At 42.7% G+C, this 17,759-nt stretch overlaps 1 protein-coding gene across 5 annotated transcripts in view; it reads left to right on the forward strand.

The window, feature by feature from the left end:
- cdk18 (cyclin dependent kinase 18) overlaps window positions 1-17,759 on the forward strand; it is a 75,267-nt gene that overhangs the window by 47,138 nt on the left and 10,370 nt on the right. For all 5 annotated transcript variants that reach the window (XM_026169019.2, XM_026169018.2, XM_080302145.1 and 2 more), the window contains 8 exons: window positions 7,901-8,032; window positions 8,127-8,183; window positions 11,275-11,389; window positions 12,353-12,447; window positions 12,541-12,603; window positions 13,849-13,972; window positions 14,360-14,480; window positions 15,202-15,299. In XM_026169019.2, the coding sequence (XP_026024804.1) occupies window positions 7,901-8,032; window positions 8,127-8,183; window positions 11,275-11,389; window positions 12,353-12,447; window positions 12,541-12,603; window positions 13,849-13,972; window positions 14,360-14,480; window positions 15,202-15,299 (805 nt within the window). The remainder of the gene's footprint in view (window positions 1-7,900; window positions 8,033-8,126; window positions 8,184-11,274; window positions 11,390-12,352; window positions 12,448-12,540; window positions 12,604-13,848; window positions 13,973-14,359; window positions 14,481-15,201; window positions 15,300-17,759) is intronic.

Raw genomic sequence — 17,759 nt, forward strand, 5'->3', positions numbered from 1 at the left:
AGTACCGGTCCGAGGCCCAGGGGTTGGGGACCGCTGTTGTAGAGTATTCAGTGTCACTGAAATACCTGGTTTAAAGAATCTCAAAGGAAGACGACATTTTGATGGCAGTGAATTATTCATGCAACGATTTGATTTTGATGTAAAATCAATACTTTGCTGTGTGTATGAGTTCTTTCGTGAAAAGCATTTTCAGAGGTGAGGCGCTAAAACATGTCGTGTCACAGCACTACAGAAAAACTGTAATATAATAGATGGTAGGGTTTGGATTCCTGTAATGCCTTCCATCTCACACGCTGCTTTCACACTAATTTGTGTTTTGCCAACTGACTGAAAGGAAACTGTCTAGGTTGGAGTGCATATTAAAAACATGAAACATCAGCCAGACGCAGATATCACCAGTTACACGAGGAGATGTCCTCCTCCCCACGAGTTATTTCTCCATTTCCACCTCCGTGGGCTCAGTGAGATGAGTCAGAAGCTTTTAACCCTGCGCGCTGCAGCAGACATTTTTATTGAAAATGTGAGAGTTCACAGTTCTACCTTTGCAGAAAAAGTCCCCGTGGAGCAAAAGTCGTTCACGCCACACAGCACAGACAGTCGAGCGAAGCCACGAGAGAAATGAGTGCTCAGTGAGAAGACAGAAATAGGTTGCAGCCTGCGAGCTTACACAGACTTGGACAGCTTTTGTGTGCAGCTCTTTCTAATAAAAGGCTTTAAATACTGTAACTAATTAATGTGCTTTAATAAGAGATCGTTTCATGGATTCGGCACTCCTCTGCTCACCTTCAGTCTGAGCAGAGTTGCAGTAAATCCAAAAAGCCCCTGTGTGGGTGCTGTCTTATCAAGTAACACTTTTTGACCACACACTCTTTAATTACACGTCATGTTGCAGTTACTAAAAACGACTGAGTAAATTGCTCAAGGGCAGTCATTAATGACTGTTTAATAGCAGCGCAGTTACTTCACTTTATGCTTTCATTAAAGTGTCATTTCTTTCATTTTAACATGCAAAAGAGCAAAATGGAATTTAACCTATAATAAATGCGCACTGCCTTATCAGAATCAGAATCAGAATGGGTTTATTGCCAGATGTTGAGGTTTACAACATTAGGAAATTGCTGCGGTGCTTCAGTGCAGACTATAAGAATTAAAGTGCTATGTAGAAAGAAAGATATGTGCATGCGATATACATGAGATATATACATGAGAATAAGAATTATGAGTGCTACGTAGAAAGATATATACATGAGTGCAGGTGGTGATCAGTGCCAAACATGAAATGATGCAGTGACACAGCGTAGGGTCATGTGTTAGTGGCGGGGACAGTCATGTGGTTATTGTTCATGTGTCCAACAGCAGAGGGGAAGAAACTGTTCTTGTGGCGAGAGGTTCTGGTGCGAATGGACCGGAGCCTCCTGCCTGAGGGGAGCAGGTCAAACAGACTGTGTCCAGGGTGAGAAGGGTCAGCTGAGATCCGGGCTGCACGCCGCAGTGTCCTGGAGGTGTATAGGTCCTGCAGAGATGGGAGTCTGCAGCCAATCACCTTCTCAGCAGAGCGCACAACACGCTGCAGTCTCTGTTTGTCCCTGATAGTGGCTCCAGCGTACCATACGGTGATGGAGGAGGTGAGGATGGACTCGATGATTGCAGTGTAGAACTGCATCATCGTCCGTGTTGGCAGGTTGAATTTCTTCAGCTGCCTCAGGAAGTACATCCTCTGCTGGGCTTTCTTAATGACGGAGGTGATGGTGGGCTCCCACTTCAGGTCCTGGGTGATGGTGGTACCCAGGAAGCGGAATGAGTCCACAGAGGTGATGGGGGTGTCAGTCAGGATGATGGGGGGGAGTGGGGCTGTGTGCTTCCTGAAGTCCACAATAATCTCCACTGTCTTCTGGGCATTCAGCACCAGGTTGTTGTGGCTGCACCAAGACACCAGACGTTCAACCTCCCTCCTGTAGGCAGACTCGTCCCCGTCCGAGATGTGCCCAATGACGGTGGTGTCATCTGCAAACTTGATTAGCTTGACAGACTGGTGGGTGGAGGTGCAGCAGTTGGTGTACAGGGAGAAGAGCAGAGGAGAAAGAACACAGCCCTGAGGAGAGCCGGTGCTGATGGTCCGGGAGTCCGGGAGTCTGACGGACAGGAAGCAGGATCACTGACTTCCTGACGGGAAGTCAGTGATCCACCGGCAGATGGGATCAGGCACATTCATCTGGGAAAGCTTGCCTCGGAGATGGTCTGGAAGGATGGTGTTGAAGGCAGAGCTGAAGTCCACAAACAGGATCCTGGCGTAGGTTCCTGGGGAGTCCAGATGCTGCAGGATGAAGTGTAGGGCCATGTTGATGGCGTCGTCTACAGACCTGTTGGCTCTATATGCAAACTGCAGGGGGTCCAGGAGGGGGGCCGTGAGGGTCTTGAGATGGGAGAGAACTAGGCGCTCAAATGACTTCATGACCACAGATGTCAGAGCCACGGGTCTGTAGTCATTTAGTCCAGTGATCCTAGGTTTCTTGGGGACAGGGATTATGGTAGAGGACTTGAAGCAGGCAGGCACATGACATGCCTGCAGTGAGGAGTTGAAGATGCCAGAAAACACTGGGGCCAGCTCGTTTGCACAGTGTCTGAGGGTGGCAGGAGACACACCGTCTGGGCCGGGAGCTTTCCGAGCATTCAGACTCCTAAACTGCTTCCTCACATCTGCTTCATGAATATGAAGAGTTGTGGTGGGAGGAGGTGGTGTGAAATCCTCTTTTGTGTGGGGTGAGGAGGGGGGTGTTGTAGGTGAAGTGTTTGAAGGTGGTGATGGCTCTGTGGAGGGGGGAGAGGTGGGGGAATGAGTGTCCAAAGTGCCTCTATTGTTGGGGTCGTTGGAGGTGTGAAGGCTGCCTGATGGCTCGTCAAAACGGCAGTAGAAGTCGTTGAGGGTGTTGGCCAAGAGCAAGTCATCAGTGGAGTGGGGGGTTTTAGGCTTGTAGTTTGTAATATTCCTAAAACCTTTCCACACAGAGGCCGAGTCATTCTCTGAGATCTGCTGCTGCATCTTCTCAGAGTGCTGATGTTTGGCAACGTCCACTTCTTTAGTGAACCTGTACTTGGCCTCTCTGTAGCAGTCCCTGTCTCCGCTTCTGAACGCCTTTCTCTTTTCCAGCCACAGCTTTTTGAGTTTAGGAGTAAACCAGGGTTTGTCGTTGTTATAACTCACCCTGGTGCGTGATGGCACAATGCTGTCCTCACAGAAGTGGATATAGGAGATGACAGTGTCCGTAAACTCGTCCAAGCTGTTAGAAGCAGCCTTCAATGTGTCCCAGTCTGTAGACTCCAAACACGTGCGAAGCTCCTCCACAGCCTCGTTGCTCCACAGTTTTTTGGTCCTCACGACAGGTTTGGAGAGTTTCAGCCTCTGTCTGTACGTGGGGATCAGGTGGATCATGACGTGATCAGAAAGTCCGAGTGAAGCGCGGGGCACCGCGCGATAGGCCCCGCTGATCGTGCTGTAGCAGTGGTCCAATGTCCTCTCCTCTCTGGTCGGGCATTTAATATACTGCTTGTATTTCGGAAGCTCATGGCTCAGATTGGCTTTGTTAAAGTCCCCAAGAGCAATGATGAGAGAGTCCGGGAATGTCCGCTCCATGTGCAGTATCTGCTCCGCAAGTGCGCACTGAGCTGCCTGCGCATCCGCGTCTGGCGGGATGTAAACAGCGGCCAGGATGAATGAAGCAAACTCCCGTGGAGAGTAAAACGGTTTGCAGTGAATAAAAAGATATTCCAGAGAGGGAGAGCAGTGCTGAGCAATCACTGTTACATCTGTGCACCAGCCACTATTGATGTAGAAGCAGACACCTCCACCTTTGGTTTTACCGGAGAGAGCGGCCTGCCGGTCCGCGCGCAGCAGATGAAAGCCCTCCAGCTTGAGCGCGCAGTCCGGGATGTCCTCACTGAGCCACGACTCCGTAAAACATAAGACACAGGAGGAGGCAAAGTCTCTGTTCATGCTTCTCATCAGGGCCAGTTCGTGAGCGTACATTAGAAAGGAAGATCCCAGGAAGGGCCGTTCTCAGTCCGCGTCTCCTCAAACGCACGAGTACGCCGGCTCGCTTACCTCTCTTTCGACGTCTCACTTTCCTGATCAGAGTCAGCAGTAAATCTGCCGCAGATGCGACAAATATTGGAAATAAATCCACAGGCGTTGTAGTCCTGCAGTTAAGGAGCTCTTCTCTGGTGTAAGAATATCCAGAGGAGTGCCCAGACACAGAAGAAATGCACAAAAACAAGGCAAAAGTAACGCACTGAAGCACCAGGGCATCCATACGCGGCGCCATCTTGGATATTTAAGTGTGTATGTAGGACATATTAAATCTGATATGTATTTTAACCCCCCGCTCCCCAACGTCTCACTTAAGCTCCTCCCTGAGCCTGGAGGGAGGAGCTTATACGGGGGTTGTTTGATTGTTAGGGTTTCTTTCTAATGTTTAGGTTTTTACCGTACAGTAAAGTGCTTTAAGATGACTGTTGTGAATTGGTGCTTTATACAACACTGACTTGAATTGAATTGAAATCATCTTGTAGTAACTATGTAACTATTTCAAATTCAAATTTTATTTGTCACACACACACACAACCATACACAGTATGACATGGGGGTGAAATGCATGTAGCTGTACAATGCCCGACCATTACATGACAGAAGAAAAGTTTTACAATATTTACAATTTACAGTTTACTACAAAATTTACAAATTAACTTAGGAATTTACAGTAAAGAATGTGCAAATAGCAGAAAAGATTATAAAGATAAGGATTATAAATTATAGGAATTATAGGATTATAGGAAATGTGTGGTGGTGCGTGTGGTGATGTGTGTGAGAGTCCAGTCTTATAGTGATGTGTGTGGGAGAGTCCAGTCCTACACCTGGTTCAGGGCCCGAATAGCCTGGGGGAAGAAGCTCCTCCTCATTCTTTCTGTTTTGGCCTTAAGGGAGCGGAAGCGCTTCCCAGACCTCAACAGTGAGAAGAGTCCATTGTTGGGATGGGAGAGGTCCATCATAATCTTCCTAGCTTTGGACTTGCACCGCTTGGTGTAGATGGACAGCATGTCAGGGAGCTCTGATTGAATGATGCGTTCGGCTGAGCGCACCACTCTTTGCAGATCTCGTCTGTCCTGCTTGGTGCTGTTCCCAAACCAGGTGCAGATGTTTGCCGTCAGGACGCTCTCGATGGTGCAGGAGTAAAAGTTCTTGAGCACCTTCAGTGGCAGATGGAGGTCTCTAAGTCTTCTGAGGAAGAAGAGACGCTGACGGGCTTTCTTAACCAGGGAGTTGATGTGGCAGGACCATGACAGGTCCTGAGTGATGTGGACACCCAGGTATCGGAAACTGTCCACTCTCTCAACTGGCGTGCCACTGATGATGAGGGGTTTGTAATTCCTCGCCTGCTTTGTAGTGAAGTCCACGATCGGCTCCTTAGTCTTGCTGATGTTTAGGAGGAGGTTATTCTCCTGGCACCAGGTCTCCAGGTTCCTAATCTCCTCCAGGTAGGCCGTCTCGATGTTGTCGGAGATCAGGCCCACAACAGCAGTGTCGTCAGCAAACTTGACAATGGAGGTGGTGTCTGATGTGGCTACACAGTCATAAGTGTACAGTGAGTACAGCAGGGGGCTTAAAACACAGCCCTGAGGCACTCCAGTGCTGAGTGAGATGGAGGGGGAGACTTGTTTTCCCACCCTCACTGATTGGGGTCTGTCTGTGAGGAAGTTGAGGATCCACTGACACAGTGATGAGCTGAGTCCTAGATCCGTCAACTTGGTGAAAAGCTTAGATTGAATTATTGTGTTGAATGCTGAACTGTAGTCCACGAACAGCATCCTAACATAATTCCCTCTGCCAGTGTCCAGGTGACTCAGGGATGTGTGGAGCAGGTGAGATATGGCATCGTCTGTGGAACGATTAGTCCGGTAAGCAAACTGAAGTGAGTCGATGGTGGCAGGAAGTGAAGAAGTGATGTGATCTCTCATCAGTCTTTCAAAACACTTCATCACAATTGAAGTCAGTGCTACTGGACGGTAGTCATTGTGGCAAGCGGGCTGTTGTTTCTTTGGAACAATAATGGACTGTTTGAAGCACGTGGGAACCACAGCTTGGGCCAGGGAGAGGTTGAAGATCTCTGTGAACACCGGTGCTAGCTGGTCAGCGCAGGCTCTAAGGACCCGGCCAGGGATTGCATCTTGTCCTGCTGCCTTCCTGGTGTTCACCCTCCTGAAGGTGTTCCTCACGGCATGCTCTGTGATGATGAATGCATTGTCTTCACTGGTGCACTCCGAGCGCGCGCAGCCGTTTGTTGTTTTAATTGCTGCGGCGTCGAAGCGAGCATAAAATGTGTTCAGCTCATCAGCCAGTGAAGCATCGGCATTCATCATTGAAGAAGCTGGTCGTTTGTGGATGATCTGATATCCTCGTGTTGGTGTTGTTCCCAGACCATCATGAAAATGTTGTTCCAGGTTCAACATTGCAAGTGACCAATCACATTGTTGTGACGTTATTCCTTTGCGCGCCAAGCCATTCGTGCATTTATGAAATTCCAATGTTGCAAGGACAATATCAATTCTGCTTACTGTTTATTAAAGGGTTATGGTTAGGGTAAGGGTCAGGGTCCGTTGATCGGCGGACAGAGGTGGTTTCACGCAGCTTTAGTACAGTTTTTTGTTTTACGCCAGTTTTTCCCGAAGTCGCAAAAGTATGACGTCACAACATTCTGATTGGTCACTTGCAATGTTGATCCTGGAACAACATTTAGTATGATGATCTGGGAACAACACCAACACGAGGATATCAGATCAACCGGTCGTTTATAGTCCGTTTATAGTCCGACTAGAGTCACACTGTCGTAGCTGTGACTCTAGTTTTTCCCCATAGCTCCGCTTTGCCTATTTGTGGGGAGATTTCCATCTTTTACTAGATCTTTGAGGTTTTGGCTGCAAGTAATTAATTTCTGTTTAATATGAATTTCTATGAATGTAGACAACTACATGCCAAGTAACTAGACTCAATCCCTGTATTATCACAAACACATTGCCAGTTTGATCCCATTCTGTCACAGAATGATAGCAGACTGATTGTCTTATTGCTGCTTCATCACAGTCCTGATGCTCTAAAGACACTCGGAAGGTGGCAACTGACTGGAGAGTCATCGCAGATCTGGTCCCCATCTTTGAAGCAGCCATTTGAAAGGCAACAAGACTGCATGTTCTTTGCACACGGTCAAAATAATTGTGGTAGTGCCGCAGTTTCCAACCACTATTTTTACCCAGTCTGACTTTGGCATGATTTAATAAGGTTATGTGATGTCGGTTGTGTAGCATTGTGTGGACTTTGTATTTTGAAGGCAGACATGACTAACAAGTGAATTGGACTGAGTGAAAATAAACAGACAAAAAGTGTTAAGCAATGACGTAATTTAAAAATAATAATAGTTATAAATGGTAAAAGAATTAACAGTATTAATGACAATGGCTCAAAAAGTACAGATTCTCCGCAGCCTTCGGGAACAGTAAAGCCATTATTGTGGATTACAGATGACAGCTGAGGTGTGTGGAGACCAAGAGAAGGCCTAAAGGATATTCACTCCAAGAAATATCCAGCCTACTTATTGAGGTCAGGTCAGTTCTCTTGTTAGATGGACCCGTGTGTTGAGGATGAGACTGCTGGTGGAGCACCAAGCTGACAGGGTTAGCAGTTCCTCCCTGTATGCAGTCTCCTCATTGCTGGCGATTAAACCGATGACTGTTGTGTCAACTGCAAATTGTATGATGATGTTGTTGCATGAACGGTTTTTGTGCCAGGATCAGTCCCTCGAAGCACTTGGAAATGAGAACGTACAGTTTTTATGAATCACTTTTACTCTTGCAGGACGTTAGTAAGCGCATGTCCCTGCCAATGGACATCCGCCTGCCTCCAGAGTTTCTGAAGAAGTTGCAGATGGAGAATGAAAACTCACCGCTCTGCAAACCTCTCAGTCGCATGTCTCGACGCGCCTCACTGGTTAGTGATGTGTCTGTTTTTGCCATGTTTGTCTGCCTTTTTAATAGAACTTTCTCATTTTAGTGACTTTATTGGCTTTTCTTCTTGCTCCTAGTCTGACATAGGATTTGGGAAACTGGAAACATACGTTAAGCTTGGCAAACTGGGTGAGGTAAGTTGTAACAGTAACAGTTTTCATGTTTCATTAAGAACATACACATAGGTTAAACACTCAGTTTTGCTTATAAAGGCTTTGAAACGAGTGAAATGACGTGGACACATCTGCATAGCAGCCATAATAAGAGCTGGGTGAATTCTCTAAACACCTGAAATGGCATCATTGCTTCCTGTATTACCTCTTTTATCAGAGGGCAACGCTTTGTGAAAGGAAAGGAGATAGTGCCATCCAATATTTCATAGTGACACACTACAAAAACAAACCATCAACAGAAGGTTATCATGTAAGCTGCTGCTCCGTTTCTTATCTTACAGGTTACAATGTGATGTTAATACACGTTTTGTACTCTGTACAATTTGTTAAACCCACCGGTGAACTTTAAACACTTTGCCGTCGTGTTACGTAGTTGTTGTTTCAAGTACTTTGGAATTTGTATAGTGCTTTTCAACCTTACTGACCAATCAGAAAGGTTATGCCACGTTCATGCACTTCTGTCCACTCCACTTTATCTACCTCACATCCATGACCAGTGTGGAATCACCAGTTAACCTAATATGCATGTCTCCGAGTAGGGGTCAGAGTACTCACGGTTGGTCAAGTTACTTGAATATAGTAATTAGTTCCTAATTACTGATCACTTCTCAAAGAAAGTAATCCCGTTACTTTACTGATTACTTATTTTCAAAAGTAATTATTTACTTTGTTACTTTGTTACTTTTTAAAAGCACGATACACAACCTGAATATGTAATAAAGCAACAGACCTTTCAGCCATTTTTTTCTGTATAATCCATCATATGAAACTGAATCAAATGAAAAAAAGTATCTTTTTAAAACTTGTTTTATTACTTTTCATCTTTTAACGTTATGCACATTGCATCAAGCAAAAATTCATTGCGTTAAATGCAGTTATATGCAACACTGTTTGACTTGAAGAAATCTGTTTAACATTGAAACCTATTTTCTGCATATTCCTGCATATAAAATTAAATAATTTTAAACGCTAATGTTTTTGTCACTTTTTACGGACTAAAACTCAAAGTGATATGAGTACTTCCACACTTTAAACGCTGCATGGTCGTGTTCTCTCCTGCACTCCATATTATCCATTGTTGATCTGCACATGTCTGTTACCATGGATGTCGCACGCTCGTACGTCATTAATGAGACACTCACAAACAAAATCACGGTTTAGTAACGCAGCGTGCTTACGGGAAAGTAACTGTATTTAATTACCTTTTTGCAATAGTAATCCCTTACTTTTTTCAAGTAATGAGTAAAGTAACTGGATTATAGAGAGACCATGCAGGAAAGGCCCCAGTCAACCAGGAAATGTAAATCAGGAAGTTTCTTGCCATGATTTTGAGCTGTATTAAAATGATGAAGTGGAGTTTGTAGTCTTCTTCATTTTGGACATAGTTGTATTTTAATTAGTTTGCCAAGTTCGCAGAATGATTTCAATAGGTTTTCATATTTTTAAAGTCTCATTTTTATTTTCATTTTAGTTAACTACGTTTTTAGTTTAAGTTAACTGTAAAAACCTCGCTCCAAGCACTCTGCTTTTTTCCATTTCACATGGTGTTAATTTGCCTCTCGTCCATTTCTAGAAACACAAGAATCTGAACTGACGTGTTTTTGCAAAGCTTGAATATTCTAACACAGATTACTCTCTATTCAGTTTTGCCTGGAGTGAAGTAATCTCAGTTAACCTAACATAGTGTCATGACACTTCATGTTTCCTGTGAATGCACACTAGACTTTACAGAGGTTGGGAATTAATCTTGTAATGAAGTGATTTTTGCTACTGGTTTGTCCACGTTGACACAGCCATTCATAAAACACAGAAACAATGCACAGGGCAAAGTATAAAAGATGTGAGTTTTGTAGTCCATCTCTGGGACATGATATCAACTCAGCAGACTGACATCAGCAACATACTGCTGTCACATTATCACGTGTCAGAGCAGTCAGATACACAGTGGTTCTGTTCTCCTCAGTCACTATAACTGCTGCTTTGCAAGAAATAGATTTTCACCCACATCATAGTCCAGTGAGATATGAGTGTACACAACAAGTCCACAGATAAACGTCTCCAGAGGATAACGTTGTCTGTGATCAGCCATGCTCATCGTATCAAAATGAGTACCACATGCAGTATGTGCCTTCTTTGCTTATATACCAAGCCAAACTAGTGTACCCATGTGTCCAGATTTCTGGCATGGCTTCATGACAAATTGCTAAGTGGATTACATTTCATGGACTTGCCTAAGATGAAGAGGGCTCATGGGCTGAAAGCACCTAAATACCATGCTATTCATGTGAGAACATTTATTGCCTTAAGGGCTGAGGAATGTTTAGTGGCAGAAGCAGCCTGCATCAATCTGAGTCACAAGGCTCAGCAGCTGATAACAGGGGTGGCAGGAGATCAAGAAGAGCTGCTTTTATTGTCAATTATAGTGATAGGAGGTCCACAAAAGCATGGTTAGCTTTACACAAAACCAGCAGTGGAAGGTTATTCTAGATGACAAATCATCAAACTTTAATAATCAGATCCTAAAACAATATTTACATATATATATATATATTTAATTATTGAATGTGACAAAGGCTGTTCGAGATGTGAAGTTGATGCTTTCACACACGATATGTGAAATCTTAATTCAGTTTGTAAAAGAACGGAAAAGTTTTATTGGGAATCTTTTAACAAATGATATTATTATAGCATTATAACCTATTGTGACATCAAATTGTTCCTTTAAAAGAAAAATTGTTATTGTTGTTATGGATTTTCATAAACTATAGACTTCATTGTTTCATCCTGCTATGGATGGTTCCACTGCGCTTCCCAGTATTCCCGTTATGACTCCATTAGCATGCAGATGTTTGAACCACTTCAGCTCTTTCCTTTTGATGGAATACCAATAAGAGCCAAGGATACAGCTAACGATTGAAAATATATTAAAGGGTTATTTGTGCATAAGTGATGTGGATGTGTGTGTGGATGGTGCCACACCCATAGTCTCTATGTGAACATGTACAGCAACATCAGAATATCAGTAAGCTCTTCGGGGTGTTTCTCTGTGCAGGGGACATACGCTACAGTCTTTAAAGGGCGGAGCAAACTCACTGAGAACCTGGTTGCACTGAAGGAGATCCGGCTGGAGCACGATGAGGGGGCACCTTGCACTGCTATCAGAGAAGGTATGTGCACACACACGCACACACACACACACACACACACACACACACACACACACACACACACACACACACACACACACACACACACACACACACACTTTACAGTCCAGTGCTGCTGTGTTTGTGTAGCACTTCTACTTGCAGTTTTGGTAATCACACCGAACAGGTAGGTCTAATAATAACACCGTGTCCTTTCATTCACCTGCAGCATTAGTAACAGAGCAACTTGAATTAATACTACAGAACTGTTGATACAGTTCAATATATCAGGTCGATGTTGCTAAAGAATTTGCTTATGTATGATCCTTTTTAGAAGCTGAATTATGTTAAATGGTCATTTAAATGTTCCTCATGTGAGTCATGTCACGGTCTCAGGATTTTACAGTGTTATGGAATTTTGATCATCATTAATTTTTTATTTTTGTTCTTATTCTAGTCTAGTTGTTCTAGTTATTTTATTCTGTCTCTTAGGCTGAGATGTGGAAAGATCTTGCAGACCCAAATGCAAGACGCAGAAGATGCAAAATCAAACTCAAAACAGACATTAAGTGCAAATTTAATCTGAACAATTTACAATGTCCAAAGAATCCAAAGGGAATGCAAGCCAAAGAAAATAAGTAAAAGGGAACTCATTAAATAGTAACAGTGAGTGAAACTTAAATGAACATAATATATCAGAAACTCAAAACACAAAATCTTTGTGTGGAAACAGTGAAGTAGGAGTATAAAGTAGCATGAAAAAAAATCAGTACATGCATGTGTGTTAAATTTGATGAGAAGGATCAAAGAGCTCTCTTTTTGTTGTACAGTGGCTATGCAAACTTTAAAGCAACACACAGCTGCTAGCTTTAGACCACAGACTGTATATAAAGGTGGACAAATAAGTGAAGCCTCGGGTGTAGTGTTGTCAGGTTTTGTTGAATAAAATAGCTCACTTCATGTCTCCTTCCCTTGCCCAACCAGTGTCTCTGCTAAAGAACCTGAAGCACGCTAACATTGTCACCCTGCATGACATCATCCACACCGACCGCTGCCTTACTCTGGTGTTTGAGTATCTTGTGAGTATATCACTTCATCTTTATTAGGTTTTCTGAAGATGTTGATCTCAAATACCAAAAAGCAAAATGGATCAATTTGACTGTGTGTTTCAGGACAGTGATCTTAAACAGTACTTGGACAACTGTGGGAACCTCATGAGCATGCATAATGTCAAGGTGAGTCATATGCATAATCATCATCTACATACTGCACATTGTAGAGAGTTGCACTAAGTAAGTTTCCTGAAAAATGCGTTCAACATTTCTTTAACAAAGGTCGGGAGGTCACCGAACCTCACCAAACCAAATTACAATCAGGGGGAACCAACAAAAAATTCTGCCACTGTGGAGCCACCTGCTACAGTGACCCACGTGAATAAGAGAGCAGCCAAAACGAACTATTTGTTTGCAAATGTGAAAACCTTTGGGCAGATCTACGGTCTGTATCAGGACAAAACTGTTTAGTTTTTTGATACTAAGAGTTGCTCTCCATATTCATAACTAGGTCCAGTGTAAATTGTGCAGTGGAAAGCTGGCCTTACTGCATATGTATTTATGGGAGCTTCCCTTTAAGCTTGAAAAACTTTGGAAGGAGAGTATTTAAATGATTGACAGAAATGTGCTTTGTCCATCTTGTATGATGTATGTTTTGATTTAGTTAAACGTAAACAGTTTTTTAATTTTATTTTAGAGTTACTATACGAGTTTCCTTAAACATTGATCAATTTTTTTCTGCTTATTTGGGCCCTAGTCACGGCAGCAGCCTAAGTTGACCACCCTCTCCCCAGCCACCTCCTCTAGTGTGTCCATGGAAAAACCAAAGCATTCCCAGCCCAGCTGAGAGATATATTCCCTCCAGCATGACAACTACATTGTTTAAGGACTCTGATAATAGATGATAGTTATGCAATACACTGAACATAGAAAACATATCAAATGTTTAAATTAAGGGAATGTACCATTTTAAGATGTAAATAAGGTCTGTACTTGCCTCTCAGAATTAATGCTGCCTTTCCAGATCCATTCCCACACTCTCAGAAATGCAGAGTGCAGATGCGCATCCATGTTTTCTAAAAAGAACTTCAAATTTCGATTCATCTGACTACAGGACAGTTTGACACTTCACCACAGTCCAGTTTAAATTAGCATAACGGAGAGAAGAGGATGCTGTTTCTAGATGCTGTGCACATGTTCACAGACCTTTGACCTTGCTTTGTGAACGGCACGGTGAACTGTGTTCACAGAGGGTGATTTGTGGAAGCGTCCCTTAGTGTCATTTTTATTAAAGATTGTTTTGTTTTTATCTTTTCTTTTGTTTTAAATCTTAACTATTACACAACTACTGCAACTCTTTTTCTCCTCAGATTGGTCCTGTATTGTTGTTCTGGTAATTACATCCTCCTTTCATGTTTCTGTCTGCAGATCTTCATGTTCCAGCTGCTGCGTGGTCTGTCCTATTGTCACAAGAGAAAAATCCTCCACAGAGACCTAAAGCCTCAGAACCTGCTTATCAATGATAAGGGCGAATTGAAATTAGCTGATTTTGGTAGGAAGGAGAACAATAACAAACACACAACAACATGCACACATTAACAAGTGAACTTTTGTGAAGGAAACGACACGTTTCTGGGCATGATCACTCCCCAGTTCTATTTTACTGCCACTCAAGAGATCGCCTGTCCTAATTACTTTAGCACCTTTACTTCCTGTATCCTAGCAACTGTGCCCCTCACTCTGAGTTTTCACAGTTTTCTGCTGGAAATGGGAATTAAATCCACCAGTACTTTCTGACTGCATTTCAAAAGTTTTAAATAAACACGGGTAATGTGCAGATAGCGGAAGCTTCTCTTTACCTGCTCACAGTGTGTAGATGATGGACTTATGATATTTCACTGTGCTGTTACTGAGGTCCTGTGACTTGTGTAATGTCCAGGTCTGGCCAGGGCCAAGTCCGTCCCCACTAAGACCTATTCCAATGAGGTGGTAACGCTTTGGTATCGACCTCCTGACGTGCTGCTAGGCTCTACAGAATATTCCACACCCATCGACATGTGGTAAGCAGGGGACAATAGACGTTTCTGTTGAAGGGCCGTCCTTACATTTTTCCACATCAGTCACGGTGCACACTGACCTGCTTGGCTGGAAACTAAATGCTTGAAACACAGCTAGAAGTGTACTTTAAACCACTGAGCTGGTCAGGAAAGGAATTGGTGCCGACCCTGGTTACAGTAAAATCCTGTTACTTGGTGAAACACTCAAATATTCTCGAGGGCCATCCAGGATTTCCATGACTCAGTTCTGTCTATTAAAATGTCACAGGTTGTTAGCAGTGAGGTGAGTCACTAGTCATACAAAGGGGGCGTGCATTCACTTTCCTTACGTGTTTTTGCACACGGTTTGCTGTGGTGAGAACACCCCCACAGCTCTGCTAAATCAGAAATATAAATGTGGCTCTCTAGCAACACAGCAGCCTTTTATGAGCACATAGAGCTACATACACTCTCATCAGACTGCAGGATGCCTCTTCACCACGCCATCCTGTGTGGAACAAAAGGCTGGACTGTGCCCACTCACTGCATACTAGTTTGCACTTACAATTAACAGTCTTTGAAGTGTGTGTGTGTGTGCGTGTGTGTGTGTGTGTGTGTGTGTGTGTGTGTGTGTGTGTGTGTGTGTGTGTGTGTGTGTGTGTGTTGAACTCAACCTCACTCAGAATTTTTATACCTAACAGCTCGTCCTCCTCTGTGCCTCCTTATCTCCGCCTCCTTCTCACAGGGGCGTAGGCTGCATCCTGTATGAGATGGCAACAGGTCGTCCTATGTTTCCTGGTGCCACTGTGAAGGAAGAGCTACATCTAATTTTTAGGCTCATGGGTAAGAAAAACATTATTCAAATGTAAAGGCCATACTAAAGTATATTACAGCAGCGAGAGACAATAAGTAAAGCTTTAAATCGTCTTTATCCTCGACCAAGTTTAAAAGTCTTAGAGGACTTGGCCACTACATTTAATATTTCATTTCTATTCCAAATATTGCATATTCAGAGTTTGATGCAGCTCATGTATGTTCTACATTCAGCATATTCTGCTCTGAATTGTTATTCTGAAGCATTTTTATGGAGAGAAATTTGCCTCAAAAGGGTTCCAAATGCGTACGGTATGATCCACCAAGGGCGTAATTTCCAGGGGGGTTGGGGGGGGTTATGACCCCCCCAATAATCAGACCCAGGCAATCCCCCCCCCCACCCAATAAAATTATGGATTATCTTGCATAAATAGGCTGTTGATTTTCTTTACTCGTTTCAGTTATTACCAGCAAAATAGTTGCATATTTAATCATCTGGGAATTTACCCAGTGTGATTCAGTCCACACAAATGTGAAGCAACTGGCCACACATGAAACTATTTTACATCCAAACCTGAATAAATAGTCATTATTTATGCACAATTTACACACAAGTTCAGTTTCATGAATTGGATAAATTTCTCTTTCAAAGAGCTTTTTAAAGCTTTGTCTAAGACTACGTCTAACCTCTCTCCCGCTCACAAAACTTTGCATGCTTGTGCACCAATCGCCTGATATTTACAGGTCGCATCACGTGCCGACGTGGGGTTTTGAGGCCACAAATTCCACAAAACCACCCAGATCCACAAATACAAAATCATCCGATTCGTAAAGTTGAACTTAATAAATAAATTGACTTCCTTATGCATATACAAACTGCTGCGTCTTTATACAGTACTGTGCAAAGGTTTCAGGCAGGTGAGAAAAAATGCTGTAAAGAAGGAATTCTTTCACAAATCGAAGTGTTAATCATTTATTTTCATCAATCAAAAAAATGCAGTGAATGAACAAAAGAGACATCTAAATCCAATCAGGATTTGGTGTGACCTCCCTTTGCCTTCTTCTAGGTGCACTTGCACAGTTTTTGAAGGAACTCTGGTGGTAGGTTATTCCAAACATCTTGGAGAACTAAGCACAGATCTTCTGTGGATGTAAGCTTCCTCACATCCTTCTGTCTCTTCGTGTAATCTCAGACACACTCGATGATTGTTGCCGTACCATCACTTCCAGTACTTCCAGTTCTTCTTTACACTGAAGATAGTTCTTAATGACTTTGCTGTGTGTTTGCGGTCGTCGTCCTGCTGCAGAATACATTTGGGGCCAATAAACAATCATTTATATTTCTGAAAGCATTCTTTGTTTACACCATTTTTTCACACCTGCCTAAAACTTTTGCACAGTACTGTGTGTGCCATACACAAAGCTGCCAACCAACATTTTATAAGGCCGGGTACAAGCACATCTCCCAAGAGTAAGTTAGTATAGACCTGAATATCATTTGTGCATGTTGTTATTTTAAAAACATTTATTTAATCCTTGAGATCATGAGCTCATTTTTAGGAGAGGCCTTTGTACAAAGCACATGTAACAATATGGACAGGCACACTTATGTAATACAAAGATACATGTTCACACATAAATGTAACCTTTTAAAATGCTCTAATGAAATAATAAAATGCAGCTCCATGCTTTTTTCTAGTTTATCGTGTTCATAGGCAGCAAAGGTTTCCATCCACTTTGTTTCAAGTTCAACGTAACTGAGAAGAAGAGCTGATGTTAACATGAGTGCAGAAAAGAACCACCTGTGAAAACACACAAAAACCCCACCAAAGGCAGTGTTGGGCAAGTTACTTAATTATAGTTACTAGTTACTTCTTCAAAAAAGTAACTGAGTTAGTAACTGTGTTACAATATTCTAAAAGTAATTAATTACTTGAAAAGTAACTATTGCATTACTTAAAAAAAATGTTTAACCCTCTGGGGTCCAGGGTATAATTGGCCATTTTTAACTACTTTTGATGTTTCCTCCACATTTCACCTTTAAAAACTGTTTATTTGCTTGTTTGGTATCATTCTTTTCAGCACAACCTCACGTGTCTGAATTTACAGTTATGTTTTCATTTTGACTGTATTACCACAATTGATCTAAAATCAGACAAAAAACATAAAATCAGAGTAGAAAGTTACATTTTTTACTGTAACAACCACAAACATGTTTATTGAATCATATTTCATAACTTTAAATGCAAATATAAATTGTCAATTTTAAAATCCTATTTGTGCCACTCCAAATATTTCTGTCCACTATAAAGGAGAACATCACAGCCTGATACCTGCAGGCCTGACAGCAGCAGGTGTGTCACTCCTGTTTCTACCTGGAGACAGCAGTCGCCTCATTGTTCTGACACACAACACAAAACTATCCACAACACTCACACACTAACTACACAAGACAACACATTAACTACAAACTACAAACATGCTAAACGT

The sequence above is a fragment of the Astatotilapia calliptera genome, chromosome 5, assembly GCF_964374335.1.
Source record: "Astatotilapia calliptera chromosome 5, fAstCal68.1, whole genome shotgun sequence".
NCBI classification, from domain to species: Eukaryota; Metazoa; Chordata; class Actinopteri; order Cichliformes; family Cichlidae; genus Astatotilapia; species Astatotilapia calliptera.